This window comes from Letharia columbiana (genome assembly GCF_014066305.1).
Source record: "Letharia columbiana isolate WasteWater2 chromosome Unknown Sc0000001_s0, whole genome shotgun sequence".
NCBI lineage: Eukaryota > Fungi > Ascomycota > Lecanoromycetes > Lecanorales > Parmeliaceae > Letharia > Letharia columbiana.
The window spans coordinates 931138-949936 of NW_023501037.1; the positions used below are offsets into that span (position 1 = coordinate 931138).

The 18799-nt window shown below is 45.9% G+C and overlaps 7 protein-coding genes across 7 annotated transcripts; 2 read left to right on the forward strand and 5 right to left on the reverse strand.

Moving 5' to 3' along the window:
• Positions 1-1247: 1247 nt before the first annotated feature.
• On the reverse strand, positions 1248-2079 carry HO173_000840 (uncharacterized protein; the record flags this gene model as incomplete). Its single annotated transcript, XM_037302787.1, has 2 exons — positions 1248-1457; positions 1507-2079. 2 exons carry the CDS (start codon positions 2077-2079, stop codon positions 1248-1250), a joined length of 783 nt encoding a protein of 260 aa, XP_037170294.1.
• A 2029-nt stretch (positions 2080-4108) lies between these two features.
• Positions 4109-6037, forward strand: HO173_000841 (uncharacterized protein; the record flags this gene model as incomplete). Its single annotated transcript, XM_037302788.1, has 1 exon — positions 4109-6037. One exon carries the CDS (start codon positions 4109-4111, stop codon positions 6035-6037), a length of 1929 nt encoding a protein of 642 aa, XP_037170295.1.
• Positions 6038-6297: 260 nt separating this feature from the next.
• Positions 6298-7757, reverse strand: HO173_000842 (uncharacterized protein; the record flags this gene model as incomplete). The annotated part of the gene is made up of 5 exons (XM_037302789.1): positions 6298-6488; positions 6547-7208; positions 7273-7561; positions 7614-7632; positions 7683-7757. 5 exons carry the CDS (start codon positions 7755-7757, stop codon positions 6298-6300), a joined length of 1236 nt encoding a protein of 411 aa, XP_037170296.1.
• A 592-nt stretch (positions 7758-8349) lies between these two features.
• On the reverse strand, positions 8350-9669 carry HO173_000843 (uncharacterized protein; the record flags this gene model as incomplete). Its single annotated transcript, XM_037302790.1, has 5 exons — positions 8350-8709; positions 8775-9168; positions 9222-9394; positions 9453-9559; positions 9612-9669. The coding sequence occupies 5 exons, from the start codon at positions 9667-9669 to the stop codon at positions 8350-8352; spliced, it is 1092 nt and encodes a 363-aa protein (XP_037170297.1).
• A 349-nt stretch (positions 9670-10018) lies between these two features.
• Positions 10019-11284, reverse strand: HO173_000844 (uncharacterized protein; the record flags this gene model as incomplete). Its single annotated transcript, XM_037302791.1, has 4 exons — positions 10019-10157; positions 10215-10507; positions 10557-10986; positions 11037-11284. 4 exons carry the CDS (start codon positions 11282-11284, stop codon positions 10019-10021), a joined length of 1110 nt encoding a protein of 369 aa, XP_037170298.1.
• Positions 11285-13457: 2173 nt separating this feature from the next.
• On the forward strand, positions 13458-14025 carry HO173_000845 (uncharacterized protein; the record flags this gene model as incomplete). The annotated part of the gene is made up of 3 exons (XM_037302792.1): positions 13458-13487; positions 13537-13615; positions 13676-14025. The coding sequence occupies 3 exons, from the start codon at positions 13458-13460 to the stop codon at positions 14023-14025; spliced, it is 459 nt and encodes a 152-aa protein (XP_037170299.1).
• Positions 14026-14429: 404 nt separating this feature from the next.
• HO173_000846 (uncharacterized protein) lies at positions 14430-18762 on the reverse strand (the record flags this gene model as incomplete). Its single annotated transcript, XM_037302793.1, has 3 exons — positions 14430-14480; positions 14530-17832; positions 17881-18762. The coding sequence occupies 3 exons, from the start codon at positions 18760-18762 to the stop codon at positions 14430-14432; spliced, it is 4236 nt and encodes a 1411-aa protein (XP_037170300.1).
• Between the last annotated feature and the right edge of the window lie 37 nt (positions 18763-18799).

The window sequence follows — 18799 nt, forward strand, 5'->3', positions numbered from 1 at the left end:
TAAGTTTATTTACGATCTCGATTACTAGTAGTAGCGAATTTGTTAAGAGATAATCTAGAGGCGTTAGTAAGAGGCTTTAATTAGATAAAGAATATCGAAGATAATTATATTTATATTAGTAAAATTAATAGAATTAATAGAATTAATAGAATTAATAGAATAATAAAAGAATAATAAATAGATAAAAGAATTATTATTCGATCTCGAATACGTTTAATATAACTATTATAATTATTATATTTAAATATTTATTTAATTTATTAATAGTAAACTAAACTTTATAATTTTTATAGCGTTAGAAAGTATAAAGCGAGTTTTATAATTTAAGAAATTATAAAGTAATTATATATATCGTAAACTAAGTACTTTAAAGTATAAAACTTCTATATATAAATTTTTAATAAAAAAGCTTAGAAGGGCTAGCGGGCTAATTTAGTCGATTTAATTAAAGAGCGTAGTAATTCTAAATTTATAATTAATTACAAGTAAAGGCCCATGAATTAAATTCATGGAGTTGGATTTTTCTAAGTCAAATCGAACTCTAATCGCTTGCTGTGCGTTTTTGACCTACATACAGGTATATATGTGCGGAGAGAGGCGCGCTAAGGCCTAATTAGGAAGGTGTATCGAGTGTGGAGGATTGATCCGTAATAATTGCCCACAAAAAACAGAGAAAGGCCATGTCCTTATGGCAAGAAGTATCGAAATACCGGAAAGAAATGGAGACAACATGCCAATTAGTGGTGTGAATCCCACATTATCTCCTGCCGCAGTGAAATCTTTCGAATAATGAAATAGCTGTCAGAGCAAGACATCGGACGGTTTCAATTCGTCCAAATATGCATCGTTCCGGAGTGATGATTTGATGTGGAACCGTGGAGAGCATATGAGGTGGGATCTTGGAGAGCTGAGCCGTGTTCTTGACGATGGTGGCCTTGTTGCCGCTTAGTTTCTCCGCAGTGTTCTCCGCATTTGCCTGTTGTAGTTCCTCCTCTTGCTCCTCAATGCAGTGGGGATGATAGGCCAAGTTGCAGTGGTATTCTCCGCTTGCTGAGTGATGATTTGATGTAGAACCGTGGAGAGCATATGATGTGGGATTTTGGAGAGCTGAGCCGTGTTCTTGGTGCTGGGGGCCTTGTTGCCGCTTGGTTTCTCCGCAGTGTTCTCCATAGTGTTCTCCGCAGTGTTCTCCGCATTTGCCTGTTGTAGTTCCTCCTCTTACTTCTTGATGTAGTGGGGATGATAGGCTAAGTTGCAGTGGTGTTCTCCGCTTGTTGAGTGATGATTTGATATGGAACCGTGGAGAGCATATGACGTGGGATCTTGGAGAGCTGAGCCGTGTTCTTGGTGCTGGGGGCCTTGTTGCCGCTTGGTTTCTCCGCAGTGTTCTCCGCATTTGCCTGTTGTAGTTCCTCCTCTTGCTCCTCCTCTTGTAGAGTATCAGACTGAGTGGCTAGCTGAGTGGCTAGCTGAGTGGCTAGCTGAGTGGCTAGCTGAGTGGCTGACTGAGTGGATAACTGATATGACGTGGGATCTTGGAGAGCTGAGCCGTGTTCTTGACGATGGTGGCCTTGTTGCCGCTTGGTTTCTCCGTAGTGTTCTCCGCATTTGCCTGTTGTAGTTCCTCCTCTTGCTCCTCAATGTTGCAGTGGTGTGATGAGTAATATTTGATGTGGGCCAAGTTGCAGTGGTGTTCTCCGCTTGCTGAGTGATGATTTGATGTGGAACCGTGGAGAGCATATGACGTGGGATCTTGGAGAGCTGAGCCGTGTTCTTGACGATGGTGGCCTTGTTGCCGCTTGGTTTCTCCGCAGTGTTCTCCGCATTTGCCTGTTGTAGTTCCTCCTCTTGCTCCTCAATGTAGTGGGGATGATAGGCCAAGTTGCAGTGGTGTTCTCCGCTTGCTGAGTAATGATTTGATGTGGAACGGCCAAGTTGCAGTGGTGTTCTCCGCTTGCTGAGTGATGATTTGATGCGGAACCGTGGAGAGTATATGACGTGGGATCTTGGAGAGCTGAGCCGTGTTCTTGACGATGGTGGCCTTGTTGCCGCTTGGTTTCTCCGTAGTATTCTCCGCATTTGCCTGTTGTAGTTCCTCCTCTTACTCTTTAATGTAGTGGGGATGATAGGCCAAGTTATAGTGGTGTTCTTCGCTTGCTGAGTGATGATTTGATGTGAAATCGTGGAGAGCATATGACGTCCGGACGCGTTTGGTATGATTACAATATTTGAATGTTAGTTTAACCCACCTATCGCTGGCTTGGGAGGAGTATATAGGGGAGGATGTATCCGTTCGGGCTCTTTTTGAGGGTCTTTTAACGCGTTTATGAGTAGTAGTAGATAGCTGTTAGGCTCGCTTGCGGCCTCGATTGCTAGTAGTAGCGGATTCGTCGAGGGGTAGCCTAGGGGCGTTAGTAAGGGGCTCTAATTGGGCGAGGGATATCGAAGACGATTATATTTATATTGGTGGAATTGGTAGAATTGGTAGAATTGGTAGAATTGGTAGAATAATGGAAGAATAACAAATAGGTGGAAGGATTATTATCCGATCCCGGACGCGTCTGGTGTGACTACCATGACTACGATATTTGAATATTAATTTAATCTACTAATAGTAGGCCAAACTTTATTATTTTTACAGCGTTAGAAAGCGCACACTAAGTTCTATAATTTAGAAAATTATAAAGAAATAGTATCCGTAGGGAGCTGGTTATTTTAGAGTGTAAAACTTCTATATATAAATTTTTAATAAGAGAGCTCGGGAGGGCTAGCGGGCTAACTTAGCTGGTCTAACTAAAGAGCGTAGTAACTCTAAATTTATAATTGGCTGCACATACAAATTCAAGGTTTTATAGCTCAGCCCCATCTTTTTTTTTTATATATATTAAAAAAAAAAAATTTAAAATTTTTTAATTAAATTCTATTTTTTTTTTTTTTTTTATTTTATTTTTTAAAAAAAAAATTTTTTTTTAAAAAAAAAAAAAAAAAAAAAAAAATTTTTAATAATAAATAATAAATTTTTTTTTTTTTTATTTTTTTTTATATTTTAAAAAAAAAAAAAAAAAAAAGATCGTTAACTAGAATAATAATTAAAATAGCTACTTATACTTCTAAATATAGAAATTCTAATCGAAGTATTTTATATATATACTATTTTATAATATAATATTATAAATATATTATTTTATAATATATATTACTAAGCTTTTATATCGTATTAAATATAAAAGAATATAAATAATTATATCTTATATCTTATTAATATATATATAAGAATAAGATAGAGTTAATTTAAAAAATATTAAATTTATATATATAGTTAATTATAAATTCGAGAGTTATTACGCTCTTTAATTAGATCGACTAACTTATTATAGATAAATAAATTAGCGTCTATAACTATTAAAATCTCTTACTTTACTTTTAATTCTTTAATAACTTTACTATTTTCTATTAAAATTTTAAAATTATTTTTTTAAACTATAGAATAAAATATAAACTTTTAGATAAAAAAAAATTTAATTTAGTCTTATAATTATTAAAGCGTAAGGAATTTAAATATCGCTTATTAAAGTTCGCTTATCTACTTACTTAATAGTCCTAATTAAAAAAAAATTAAAAATTTAATTTATAAATTTTTACTCGTTAGAGTATAATATAATAGATTAATATATTATATTATATTATATCTTTTCGACTAGTATTTATAAATTTAATTTATAAATTTAAAGTTATAATATTTAAAAGAATAAACGCGTTCGTAATTATATAAATTTTATAAATTTAATTTAATTAAAATAGTTACTTCTTTTAGTAGTAGTTCGTAAACTTATCTTATATCTTTTTACGAGTATGTTAATGGAAGTTATGTATGCTAAATCATTCGGCTGACTAATCCATTCGGAACCAGTGGGACAGCTTTTCTCGCGAATACGATGCAGCCCTACGAGGCGTTCTTTGAATCACCGTCACAACTTTTGCAGACATCTCAACAGTATATCAAACATATCACCGCTCTGTTTTCTCTAGACCAAGTCATCTTGTGTGCCAAGGACAGTTCAATATTATTGCACTCGTTCCAGCTCATCTGAACGAGCGGTCCATCGATATGGATATACCATGGCTATCTTTTCCACCTGCGAGCCTGCGGAAGAGCATCATGCCAGAAGAGTGGCAGATATGTCTGGATTCGTGGCTTCTTTTGGCCCAGAATCATCTTCTTATGTCCGCGAAAGTGTTCAGCCTCAAAGTCACAAAGAATTCTTCTCTCGTTCAATTTCTCATTTCCTATGCCAAAAACTCCTCCGAAGCAACAAATGCAAAGGAGAATGACTTGAGAAGGAAATGCTTCCTGCTCATTCACCGAGCGCTGAGTGAAATGAAGCCTACTTCTCAATTCTTGCTGGAGTGGGCATTTCTCGCAGATGTGAGCCGTGTCTACGCGAAGAGCACGGTCTTGCCGAAGTTGCTTGTCGACATATGGAGGCAAGAAGCCTTGGACGAGCGGCCTTCCATGCGCACCCATAAAGCCAATTTGATCCTAGAACTGGAACAGAACCTTACGAGCGGCGACTCAGAGGAGCTTCTAGCCTTAGTGGTGGCTTTGTTGAGAACGTGCTACCACTACGGTCAATTCTTGATGCTCGGGGCCGATCTCATCGATGCCCTTTCGACCGCGTACCAGACCTCAAAAGCCAAGATTCCGAAACACAAGATCGTAGTCGTAACATACTTCTGTCTTTTGAGCCTCATGGAGCCCGACCGACCTCGAACATCTACCCTACTGGATCACATGTACGGTCTGAAGGCCACATCAAGCGATGACTCCCTGCTCAAAGCAGTGGTCGGATCTACGCCCCTCCTGCAGAAAATCCGGACTCGGATCGCAGGCCCAGAGGCTACGAGGGCGAAATCCCTCATCGACTCACTGAAAGCTTTCGAGAAGTCGCCTGACGGCCGGCCCAAGAAGCCCGTCAGGAGGAAGATCGACAAAGGCAAACGGAAAGATCGCGACCGGTACGGCCACGACTCAACGGGCGGGATCCATGTCCACAAACTAAGCCTCGTGGCCCAAGTCCAGGATCTCTTCCCCGATCTGGGTTCGGCATTCGTCGTCAAGCTCCTCGACGAATACGACGACGACACTGAACAAGTCACCGCTCATCTCCTCGACGATACCCTACCGCAGCATCTCAACGCACGAGACCGAACCGAACTCCTCCCCGAGGGGCCTCCCCCCCAAACCCACGACCTCGCACCGGGCCTCGAACACCACCCGACCCCGCCGCCCCCCCCGATCCGACGCAACATCCACGACTCCGACCCCTTCGACCGCCTCGCCATCGACGCCTCCCTCCTCGCCCGGGGCCGCCGAAACGCCGACCTGACGGCCGACCACCTCCTCTCCGCCCCGCGCCCCACGGGTCAAAAAGCCGCCATCCTCGCCGCGCTCGCCGCCTTCGACTCCGACGACGACGAGCGCGACGACACGTACGACGTCGGCGACGTCGGCGGCACCGTCGACGCCACCACCGCCGACGACGACGACGCCGCCGGCGGGCGTCGCGAGGAGGCGCACGAGGAGGCCTTGTTCCACGCCTACCGGACGAAGCCCGAGGCCTTCCGTCGCGACGCCGACGCGCGGAGGGGGGAGCACCGCGCCGCGCTGAAGAGCGAGACGGGCATGACGGACGAAGCGATCGAGGGGTGGGGCATCATGGCCGGCCGGGATCCGAGGCGGCTTCAGAGGTTGGAGCGGAAGTACGAGGAGGGCGGAGGTGCGGCCGGGCGAACGCAGTTGGGACGGTCGTCTTGGACGGCTGACGGGACGGGGGATGGTGACGGGGGCGGCGGTGGGAGGGGTGGGAGGGGGGGGAGGGGAAGGGGCCGTGGGGGGGCGAGCGTGGCGGGGCCGTCGGATGATCAAGATACGCAGGCGGCGAGACAGCGGAAGGATGCGAACAAAGGGTCGCGAGCTAATCACAACCGGCGGGATCAGCGCGCGAGGAAGATGGCAAGGGGTGGGTTGATGGGATAGGAATCGTCGTCCGGGACGGAACAAGGGTCGCTTGGTCAAGATGTTTCTCAAAGCGAAGCGTTGGAAAAGCCAAATGTTTGTGTGTTTTGAGGTAAAGCACCCATAAACCTCGCGCCTGCAAAACCGTTCCAAGCCCATCGCCACACTCGTAAACGGGGCCCAATCCCAATCCCAATCCCAATCCCAATCAATCTACCATACATCGGCACCCGTTCCTCTTTCCTTACTGCACCGCTCTACAACGATCGCCCAACCCATCTTCACTTGTTCGCAACGGCACAAGCCCCCATCTCCATCTTCTCCACAGGGCCCGTAGGCGAGATGTCGAAATCGAAGATATCCATCGGCACCCCTAGCGTCATGCACGCGTTCGGGATATCCACCAAGCCGGCCACGTGTCCCTGAATCGGCGCGCAGCTCAACATGAGGTAGACCTGGTAGTCGGAGTAGCCTACCAAAAGTCAGTCAGACCGTTCACATCACGCCATATGCCGCGTGCGTGGACTCACCATATCGTCTCAGGTACTCGATGCACCTCAGGGTCGCCTGCCGGTACGCGACGGTGGCGTCCATGTAGTGCTGCACTCCCTTATCGTCGACGCTGAATCCCTCAAAGGTCAGATACTTGCTCGGCCCGTAATGGGGCTCCACGGGTCCCGGCAGGAAAAGAGGGCTCTTCATGTCCAGATCCTTCATGCCGCTCTGCATCACGGACAGTTTCAGCGTGATGACCCCTGCCATCTCAATCGCGCCGCAGAAAGAAATTTCGCCGTCGCCTTGGCTGAAGTGTAGATCGCCAATACTGAATTTTGCCCCGGGGACGTGGATCGGGAGGAAGACTTTGCTGCCGCGGCCCAGGTTCTTGATATCGCAGTTGCCACCATGCTCGGGGCGGCCGGGTATAGTCCTCGCGCCCTCTTTGCCTACTTTTTCTTTAACCTCGTCGGATGCGGAGCCCGCGTGGACGTTCTGGGGTTGAGGGGGCAGCGCGACGATGCGTTTGAGCTCGGTGGTGCTGATCAGGTGGGCTTCGCGGCGGTTCCACTCAGCGAGGATCTCGGCGGAGGGAGCACAGCCGAGGATGCCCGGGTGAATCTGACCAGGGAATCGGAGATGCGGGATATGGCGAGAGGAGCAGAAGATGCCTTCGAAGTCCCAGATGGCTTTGGCGCTGGTAAACAACAAGATGTCAGTAGCTAGTTGCGAAGGAATAGATCTTGATAGGGGAGACCTGCGCGTTAGGGTAAAGCTCGTCAAGGAAGCCTCCCCCGTTGTCCTTGTCAAATACGCCCGTAAAACCCCAAGGCTGTTCTTGAAATGGCTGCACATCTTGGATCTCCACCACGAGGACATCTCCAGGTTCGGCACCTTCCACCTCGAACGGGCCAGACAAGTAGTGAATCTTGGTGAGGTCGATGTTCTTCACATCGTCCGCGCTGTCATTGTTGCCAATCTGTCCTCCTGTCCAGTCGACACACTCCACCTTGAAGACCTCCCCATCTTTAACTTTGGCCGTGAAGGGAACTGTAGAAGAGGTTAGGGGCATTTAGGATGGATTGTGGAAGGGAGGTCGTGCCGTCTGGATGCCATCTATTCTGAGGAAGGTCAGCGCAGGCGTGATAAATGATGGAACAGCTCGACGTACATGAAGTACGGGCTGCTGATCCGCTGGCTTCTTCAAATCGACCTTGACGGCGGTCCGTATCTCCGTGAGACCCATGTCGCTAGAAAGACAACTTCGAATTGAGAAAAGCCCGTTCGAGGTTTTAAAATGAGACTGAGACTGAGACTGTCAACTGGAAGTCGGACTATTAGGAAAGGGAGGAGAGAGAAAGCAAGTACCGTGTGTCAAGCTGCTGCGAGTATAGGCCGTGGGGCCATGATGGCGGGGCAATGGAAGTCAATTGACTAGAGCCTGACCCCGCGAATTAAGCATATCTGGGCCAAGCTCCAGGCTTTCGATCTGCAAGATAATGAAGACATGCATTTTTCCGATTGCTGATAAGGAATTGAAACATATGCCGCTTATCGGTACTTTAGAAGCTCGACCAAGTCAATTTAAGGCGTACGTGGACGCCTCCGAGCTTCCTAAAGAGATCGCGATGCAATTGACTAACGAAAAGACAATACAATGAATGCAAATTTTGAACTATCGGTATAGGTGCAAATGAGGCATGAAAATGTGCTGAAAGTACGCGTGGGGGGCACTTTGCGCTGGTGAAATTCAAATGCAGTCGGGGATCTCACTTGAATCCGGAATGAGCTGTCTGAATCGTTGTACTAAATTCCCTGTCTGTATCTCCTCCCAAAATCTAGGAGAATTTCTTGCCAGGAGAATCAAAGGCCTCGATCGGTTCCTTCCCTACCGTATCAGCGTTGTTCGCATCCAGATTGTGCAACGGAAGCTCCAGGAATTTCTGCTTGTTCTTCCACTTGACCTGGCTTTCCGCGAATTTGTCGCTATACGCCGGAGATGGTGGAGGGTCCGTAATCTTCGTGATCAGATATGCTGTCGATGCTTCTGCGATGCCGTAGATCAAGACACCTAGGAGCGGTATCTTGAGGAAGATGTAGAAGCCAACACCGAATCCGAACAGCACGCCCTCGCGGTCGTGGAACCAATGCTTCTTTTGCTCCTTCGTGAAACGAATTCGGGAAAAGTAGGGTTCGAGCTGTAAAAAAGTCAGCCAACTAGCCTGCAGCGGAATGTTAAGGCTTTTGGTATTTGAGGACGCACCAATTCTCTCATCAAACTTCTTGACGAGAAGTAGCTCTGCAAGAACACAATGAGATATCTTCTAGGCAGGAAGATACCGCTGCCGAATATGATAGTAGCTGGAATGGGCCCCACGGCATTATTGAAGGTATAGAAGCTGGCCGCTGGAAGAACAAATCGTCCAACGATGGGCAGATATGACAGCGCATATATAGCTAGTGATATGCCAGCTCTTCGGCCGAACCGAATGAGAAAAGCCAACGCCGCGTCCATTGGAGCTCTGTGCTTGCTCGTATCGCCATGTGCTGAATACATCCGCAGTTCTGCAAAGTATGTCGCGCGGAGCGTCTTCGGATCCTCTGACTTGTGCTTTGCGTAGTATGTCTGGTCGACCCATTGCAACGAGTCCATGAACCTGCGCTGATCAGTGCTGGGCCAGCGGGGGCAGCTAAAATGTAGGGTCCTCACATGCGGTCCAAAGTCGGTGTGATATACCGCATCAAGCTCATGAGGAAGAACGGGACCTGCAGGACGGAATTCGCCAGGAAATCCATCCCACCCACCAATTTGTCATCCCATGTCACGCTATCGAAGTTGATGAAGAAGCCGAGGGCCCATAGTGATACCTTGACCGTGATTATCTGCAGGAGCAGTCGCCAATCAGCACCACTTTCAATTCTGGGAGCGTAGACAACCCACAGGAACTGCAACAAGAATTCTGATGGCGATGCCCGCACAGACAGCAATTGCTGCCTGTCTGTAGTGCTCATATTTGAAGAGGCCAGGGTTTTGTAGAGCGCGGTATGCTGGTATCTTTTTCAGCTTTCAGCGCTGATTTGGGGTTGTTGGATTGCGAACCCCCAACTACAGTCAACTGAGCACCGCGTAGGATAGCATTGGGGTCGAAGTTTGACATTGAGAGTTCCAATAGTTGTCGTGAGAGCCAATGCAGATTGAATGAATGAAGTTGGTTGTTCCGCTTGCTCGCGTGGTCTGACCGCTAAAAGCAGCTAGTGCGGAAATATTACAGTCACTAAGAGTATATCGTTGCCAAACAACATTGATTGCTAATGGGCATGCAAGCTTTGATAATGTTCTCGTACCATCCCTCCTTTGAACTATACCATGTAATCCATTCCACTCAAAGATGCCAAAATATTCAATCCCTGCTGCTAGCGAACTCCTTCAGAAGCATGCCGATATTCTATTCAATTTCTAGAATTAGGTGCCTTGACCTGAATGAAGTACAGAATGAAGTACAAATCTCAACCTGAAAGGATCTTCGCAATCTGAGAGCCCATGAAATTATGCATTGGATAGGTTGGGTGGAGACTATTCAGCCAAAAGTACTGATCGACAGCTATACCGCATGATGGATCCAAGGATGTCAAGGATGACGTGCCACTGGAGAGCTAGTCAGCTTAAAAGCAGGTTCCTCCGTTTTGCCAGAAAGGGGCTTACTTCTCGTAAGTCGCGCAGTAATTCGTTGTATTCAAGTATCCGGCCGTCTCTCCAAATTGCATCGGGTCGTCCAGAACTCTAGTGAAGAGGAAGTTTGTGTCGAATGTGAACAACGTCGTGTCTGCATGGCGTAGAGCTAGGTTGTAAACAAGGGCACCAAGTCGAAAATTGAACGCTCCGATGAAGCTGGCCTCGGCAGATTGATCAACAGAGCCCATCTCGAGCGTTCCCGGTGAACGATCGACGGGAGGAACGTTCATGAAAAGGAAGTTGCGCGCTCCGGCAGCGTACAGCTGATGTTACTGTTAGCTTATTATCCTGATAGAAAGAAGGGAGACCAACCTTGTCGACGAGGCTTTCATATGCCTTGACGAGCTCGTAGTTCACAGAGTCGTTGTGTGACGCAAAAGGAGCGAAAGAGTTCGTCACGTCGTTGACACCGAAGAATATGGTGAACAAGCTATTGGAGGCGGTCCATGGGACTTTGCTGTTGTTGACGTAGGTGTGCAGAAATTCGTTTTCAACCTGGTCTTGAAAGCTATGCACTGAAGTTCCAAAGCCTGACATGACGATCGAGTCGTCGATCGTGGCTCCACCGTAGCCTAGATTATAAGCCTGGATGTAGCTCTCATTATAAGTGGTTGTCAAGAAGTCAATGTAGTTAGGACCATCGGCGGAGGTAGAGCCAGGATATGAAGGATTGCCCAATGGGTTGCTGAGACTGGGTTGTTTCCCTGCGATGTTGAAACTTGTGCTCGTGTAGGAGTCACCGCTGTTATGGCGTTAGGTCAGATTGATTAGGCTTCTTGGGGTGGGAGGTACAATGCAAATAGAAAGCTGATGTTTTTCCAACCGATCCAATAATCCGTATATTGTCGACGGACAAGTGGGGCGTAGTCGAAGCACCAGTGAGCTCGTAGCACCGGCGTTGCATGCAGCCAGTAGTCTGCGTTGTTGCTAAAATTCCCAGCTACGGGGTGACAATAGGGTTGTGGCTCGACCGTGAATTGCCCAGTCCCTTGCGAAGCCATAGCAAGGAAGGCTAGAGCGAGCGACATAAGGAGACTCATGGCGAAAGACAGATGCTAAACGAAAATGGAGGCAAGAGACTGTGCTGCCACGTGTAGACTTGATTTCGTGCAAAGAGAGTGTGTTGTTTGGCAGAGGGAAGTAGAGAATAGCAAGCACATGTTTCTCCTTCTTTTACATAGTAGATCCTTCCCATCAAGCAGATACACTGACAGAAGTCCTTAAAAGTAGAAACAACGACTCCGGACAACATCTTGGAACAAGAGGCAATCACGCTTGAACAGGATCGTATAAGAACAAGGATGCTTAAGGGAACCTTAGTGGCAGAGCCTGGTAAGCCCATCTTCTAAAATGATAGGTATCGATCAGAGCATGGCGTGGCTCGATTTATGCAATGTAGGTCTTCTTGAGCAGCAGGCACATATGACGCCGTGTTTTCCCATTTCTGCGGCTAGTACACATGCACATCAAGTTTCGAGTTGAAGATTCTGAATCTTACCACTAGCGTAAGATATCAGGTATATCAGCGTGTGCAAACGTTGGAATACTTGGCACTGATTCTCACACACCCCACAAAAGTAGTACTGAGTAGATATCTTCTCCATATCGTATTCTATTACCTTTCTTATTATATTTGAAAGCTCCTATATATCTCGCTTAGCCGATTTTTGATTTTTATCTTAATATTTTAAAATATCTTTTAATCGATATAAGTATCTGAAAGTAATAAAAAATTCTATATCTATTATATATCGTATTATTATATAATTAGAGGTTTTTAATACTTTAATTAGAGGTTTTAAAATAGACTTAAAGATATTTAAATTTTAATAATAGTAGACGAAGGTCTTAATAACTCTAGAGTAATAGTAGTAGTAGTAAATATAGTTTAGTCTTTAAAATCTATCTGAATATTATATTTATTAAGAGTTCTATTTAATTTTCTTATATTTATCTTAAAGATATAGTCTTCTATAGTATTATACTTAAAATACTTTCTCGAAAAGCAATCGTATCGACTTCTTCTTACGATATATTATAAAAAGTTATTAAAGTTCTTTTAAAACTAAGACTATATCTCGTAAAAGTATCTTCGAACCTATATCTTTAAGACGCTGAAAGAGAGCTCGATAGAATTAAAATCTAATAAATAGAGAGATAAATATCGAACCTCGCAATTATATTAACGAATTACCTTCTCGATATAAGAATTATAATATATATTAATATTATTTATAATAATAATACTATTATAAATTAAGAAGATATCGTAGTAAGATAGTAACTCGTTGACTAGCTATCGAAAGAAGGCCTTAATATTAAATTATTTCTTCTTAAATTTAATATAGAATAGATATTTATTTACTATATACGTCGAAAGTATACTCTAGAAACGCCCTCTTCTTAAATTTATATAATATCGATTATTCTAATCGATAGAAGTATTATATAGACTCTATATCGTTAGCCTATAAACTTATTAAATAGAGTCTCATCTATAAAGACTAGCTACTCTACGATTATATAAAGAAGCTTTATAATCTAGTATAGGCGAAGCTCCTTATTCTATCGATATTCGACTCTTTAATTAATCTTCTTATTTAAGCGCTTTCTCTTAAAAATTCTTAATATTATAAATCGATATATAAATAAATCTTACTTCTTCTAAAGAAACTAGACTATCTCTTTCTATATAGCTTATAACTAATCTTCGAGATATTTAATAAAGAAGTCTTCGATAGCTAAGTAAAGCTTATAAGAGATATCTTTAAGACGAAACTATAGCTTATAGACTAAGCTATATATAAAGAGACTTTTTTAAATTTTTATCTATATATAGTAGTAGATATTCTAGATAATAGTATTAGATCTCTAGTATAGAAGTAGTAAATAAATAATTCTAAACCGAATAGATAGAGATAAGCCTCTTCTATCGATTATTATAAGGGGTATTTCGAAATAATAGAAATTAGCTAAGCGAGATATATAGGAGCTTTAAATATGATAAGAAAGGTGGTAGATGCGATATGGGAGAAGATTCATCTACTCAGTACTACTTTTGGTGGGGTGTGTGGAATCTCGTGCCAAGTATTCCAACGTTTTTGCACGCTAATATCATTAGGGCGTGCACATTTGTGCACACCCTAACACATCCCCGTCAGAAACCCGTTTACCCCACAATCGGCAAATCACGAGATATTGCCTTGCGCAAACATGGCTTCTGGACATCTCAGCATCGACGAGGTACCTGCAACTCCACCTAAATGGAGGAAGTGCACTGCTAATAGTCCAGTTCCTAACCCGCCTTACCTCCCTCTTCGAATCCCCCCGTGTCGCCGCCCACGGCTCCGTCTTCCTCACCCAAAAACGCCGTATGATTTCAATTTCGCTCTCGATCTCCTTTTCTGAAATCCGCTGATGTGATGTCCCAGTGTCACCTCCAGATATCCCATCTGGCGCAACAGACAATCCCCTCCCACCCTCGTCGCCCTTCCCGGACCTGCACCCCCCGCATCCTCTTCCAGTCCTGATACGAGCAACGAACGGCAAGTCGAAGGAGAAGAAGAAGGACAAAATCAAAATCAGCACCGTGGTGCAAGCAGATGAATTGGAAGGGTTTTTCGTAAAGTATGCGGAGGTCTGGAAGGCGGGGATGAGCGGATTGAAGAAGAGGGATCGGAGTGGGAGGAAGAAGGGGAAGGCCAAGAAGAAAGGTGCGGGTCCGGGGGAGGGACAGAAAGTGAAGGAAGAGACGAAGGTGAAAGAGGAAAAGAAGGGGTGAGAAGCAAGAAGGCGATCTAGACGGTCTACTACTAGCCAATAAGCGAGCATCCAGCACAGAAGCGAAGGGTGGCCCGCACGAGAACAAAATCTCACAAGCCAGGAGTGCAGAAATACTTGGAATAGGTCCTTGAGAAGACACGGGGATGTGGGGGGTATAGTACAAAATTTGGCAGCTTGAGCTTTATGGAACGAAGATTGGCAAAGTTGATGCTCGGTAGGGAGAAGTCATTGACATTGTTTCGAGATATAGATTATGTACACAATGCATACTCTTCCACGCCAGACGCCGCTGCTTGATCCTCGCAGTAGGCCGAAGCCCCAAACCCCATTCACTTCATTACATATCTGGGAGTAAGGCCAAACATCACCGCCAACGCCAGTCCAGACAACAAGGACATGTGCCTAAGCTCTGCCGTTAATGTAGTCTCTGTTTTCTACTGTTACGCTCTTAGTCTGTTGAATGTTAGTAGCTGCCTTATTCCATCACTAGAGATGGACTTACCATATGGTTGACTTTGTACACGCCCACCAGCCGAGAAGCCAACTCAAACATATTATTCCTCAAAGAGATGACGATAAATTGTGCATTCTTTGTTCGCTCCTTGATGTAGCTGGCAACAATAGAGACATTCCGAAAATCCAACGCAGCATCAATCTCGTCCATCACATAGAGCGGAGTTGGCTTGTAGTGATGCAGAGCAAACACCAGAGCCAGACTACTCAGCGTTTTTTCACCACCCGAAAGGTTCGAGATGTTCTTCCACGATTTCTTCGGCGGCATTACGCTGAAAAGAATACCTTCGGAGAAAGGGTCAAGCGAATCGACAAGCTCCAACTCAGCATTTCCGCCCATTGTAATCATCTGATACATTTCCTTCAACCGCAGAGAAATTAGACTGAAACCGGTCATGAAACCCTCGAGACGGAGCTTGCGAAGGTCATCGCAACGCTTCTTTGCAGTATCTCGTTGCGTCACGGCAGATTGCAAGTCATTGCTGCGTAAGGTGTGTTCTTCGACGCGGCGGCGGTACTCAGCCAGCACGCCAAGCTCGACGTTGACGTTTTGGGTTTTCTCCTCGAGAATTGCGATCTCACCCTTCAGGGTGTCCTTGTCCATATCCTCGAGCTCATCTTTGGTGTACTGAGGTAGTTCTTCTGCTGCTTGTTCTTCTCCGAGGTCACTGACGCTTTGGATACTCAGTTTGCTGAGCTTCTCATTCCAGTACTTTAGTCGTTTCTGGTTCTCGGACTGGACCTTCTGATTCTCTTCGAGCTTGTTGCGCATTTCGATCTCGACAGCGCGAGTCTCGTTCAGTTCGGCAGTCTTGTCATCCAGCTCCCGCTTCAAAGCAGCAAGCTCCTCCTGCTTCGCGCTTAGCGCCTCTTGTGCTTCTTCCGCCTTGCGCTTGGAGGCGGAAGCGTCATTGTCCTGTGTCTTGACCTCATTGACTAGGTTTTCGAGCTCTTCGGCGGCGGCAGCGAGCTCATTCTCAGCATCCTCGTATGATTTACGGTGCTTAATCTTTTGCTTCTCAGCTTTTGACTTGGCGACTTCCGCATTGGACATCTCTTCCGTGAGAGTCTCGATCTGCTCTTTCAGGCCATCGACCTTGGCTTTCTGCCCTCTGAGCCTCACACCACCAACTTCCATGATTTTGTCTTGAAGTTCCTGAATCTCTTGTTCGAGACCAGCCGTTTCTGCACGTAGCTTCTCGACATCCTTTTCAAGCTTCGAGATCTGCTTCTCCAAAATATTGATACGAGCATCGTCGGAACTAGTCGTTGGCTGTGCTGCCGTTAGTTCACTTACTCGGCGCTGAGCGTCTGCAAGGTTTCGTTTTAGGCTCTCGGATTCCAAGCCAGTCTTCTGGATTGCCGTCTCCAATTGAGGGATCTGATCATTGAGCTGTTTCAGAGAAGTCTCGAGCTCTCTTTGCTTATCTTGGTGCTTCTGGATATCTTGCTCTAGCTGGTCACGGTCAACTTCCAGCTTCGACACTTGCTCTTTTGAGGTTTCCGCAACAAGCTTGGATGACATGCCACCTCTGGCAACACGAGTCCCACCACCACTCATCGTTCCGGAGACGTCGATCAGTTGCCCATCTAAGGTAACCACCCTCCATCTTCGAGCGCCATAGGCAATACGATTTGCTTGCTCGAGGTCTTTCGCCACCAGAGTATTTTGTAGAACGCTGAAGAAAGCAGGACGAAATATTTCGTTCTTCGTCTTCACAAGATCAAACAGCCTTGGTACACCTTCGGGCGTGTCGATTGCGGACAAATCTCTTTTTGCCAGACGATCCAGCAAGATGATATTAGCTCTTCCCAGGTTATTCTTGCGCAGGTAATCAATGCACTGCTGGCCCACCTCAACCGAGTCCACGACGAGATTCTCCAGCGATGGACAGGCTGTTGATATGGCTACGTCGTATTTCTGGTCGATTGTGCCTAGGTTCCCGAGTCGTCCATGGAAACCTTCTATTCGTCCTGACTCCTTCAGTCGCATCAAGCCACTGAGTACGTTGCCTTGGCTTTGGGTGCTTGACAAACTGGCTCTGGCTTCGTCCGCTTTCTGTCGGGCCCCGGACAGCTGTGATCTCATCTCAGGTTCCGTTTGCATTAGTTTGGTAAGCTCGCCTTGGATTTTGCCAGCCTCCTTCTCCACCTGCACTTTCTGAGCCTTTAATTCCTTGATCTCGCCTTCCTTCGTCTTGCGGCTTTCATCGAGGGAATTGATCCTTCCTTGAGCCTCTTCAAGCGCGACGGCCCCTGCCGAGGCTCTTTCACGCAAGATTTCGAGCTCGCTCTGGGTGACGGCAATGGCTGATTGCTTTTCGTTGATCTTCCCGTTCCACGGTTCCAATGACTTTTGCTTGGCGGCTATTCGGTCGGAGAATGCCTGAGTCTTTCCTTTCAGAGCGTCTCGAATTGCGGCTAGCTCCTCCTCTTCTTCACGCATACTCCTTTCTAACGCAGCGATTTCTTTCGTATTGCGCTCGATATCGTCTGAGTGCTTCTGTGCTAGGCTATTCGCTTCAGAACCTGAAAGTCGGTTTGACTGCAGCGCTTTTTCGAGCTTGGTTTGTTTATTTGTTAGAAACTTCTTCTTCTCCTCATACTTCACGTGCTCCTTGTCATATTTGGCCATCTCCTTGATGATGGCTTGGGTCGCTTTCTGCAAAGCCTCGTACTCCTTGGCACCATGCTTGTAAGCTTTCCCGATGCTCTTGATGCCATCCTCGTTGCCCTGATGTTTTTCGAGCTCTGCGTTGAGTTGGCCCTGCATTTGCCCAATGGCTTCGTCTGTTACCTTGAGATTGTCTCCACATTCGTCAATGTAGACTTGATACAAGGCAGATTGTTTTGAGGCAAGCTCGTTTTCATCTCGAATATAAGCCAAAGCCTTGTTCTTTTTGTCTTCGAGACTGTTCTTCTCCTTTTCAACGTGCTGGACACGAGCATTCTTCTCCGTACAGACCTCGTTGAGCGTTTCTACCTCCGTCGCAGACTCTTCGATGGGAGACTTGTATTTTGAGGTGCCAATGATATCTTCCAGGTATTCAAGCAAGCCGTCGTCATGTTCGTTGGCAGCTTTGGGCTTCATCTGCGCAATAGATTCAACTTCTCCCTGCAGGATGAGAAACCTTTTGTGGTCAAGGTCAACGCCTCGCTCCTTCAGAAGTGTTGTTACTGTCGTGAAATTGGACTCCTGCATATTGATATAGTACTTGCTGGAGTTGTTCTTGAAGGCCCTTCGAGAGATAATCAGGGTGGAATCTGGAAGGACTTCATGCTTTCCATCTGGCTACGAAACGTTAGTTATTGTCCGATCAGAAATTGAATCAGAACGTACAAGATCTATGACTTCCTGGAAATGCACTTCGACTTCACAGTGATCTAGATCGGGAAATGCTGCCGAGTTGTGGATCAGGGCAGATATCTTGCCTTGTCTCATCTTGCTTGCTCGGAAGCCGAAGACAAACAGCAAGGAGTCGATCACGTTCGACTTTCCAGATCCGTTCGGCCCTACAACAGAAGAAAATGAGGCATGGAAAGGTCCAACTTCTTGTCTACCAGCATAACTCTTGAAGTTCTTGAGAACCAAATACTGGATGACTGTTCGCGGTTTGGGGCCAGCATTCTCTGGTTGTTGAGGCACCGCCAAAGCTCTTGATCTTACGACGATATCCATTGGCTTCTCCAATATCGTATCCAATGCCTTAACGCCCAGAATCTCTTTCCGATTATTTGCTGTTGGTGCTTGCTCGTTGAGGGTATCGGTAATGTCGGCCAATGGAGTGCCATGTAATTGAGATGGTTCTGGTGATGTGGAAGGCTTTGGGGTGGGCATTGGTGGAACTGCGTCTCCAGCGACTGATGAGCGGACTCTTTTAGTAGGCGCAGCGCTTTTGCGCTTCCTTGGGGATGCTTTCTTCGTAGGAGATACTGGCTCTGGCTTAATTGATTCCTCTGGGTCGAAAATCTCTGAAGGCTCAACGCTTTCACCGGTTCGTGTTCTCCGAGTACGAGCTGCAGTGCGCGGAATTGAAGGCACTTCTGTAGTTTTGCGTCTTGTCTGACGCTTGGGACTGCGCAGTGGTGCTGGCGTAAAATCCTCCCCATCGTCCTCCTCTTCGCTCATGCCCCCCATATTCTCATCGTCCGACTCTTCAACAACCACTTTGCTGCGCGAGGCCGCCCGCCGCGATGGCCTTGTTGGCGATATGGTAGCCATTGACGTTTTCTGCTTTCAGCTTTGTAGATGAGATGTC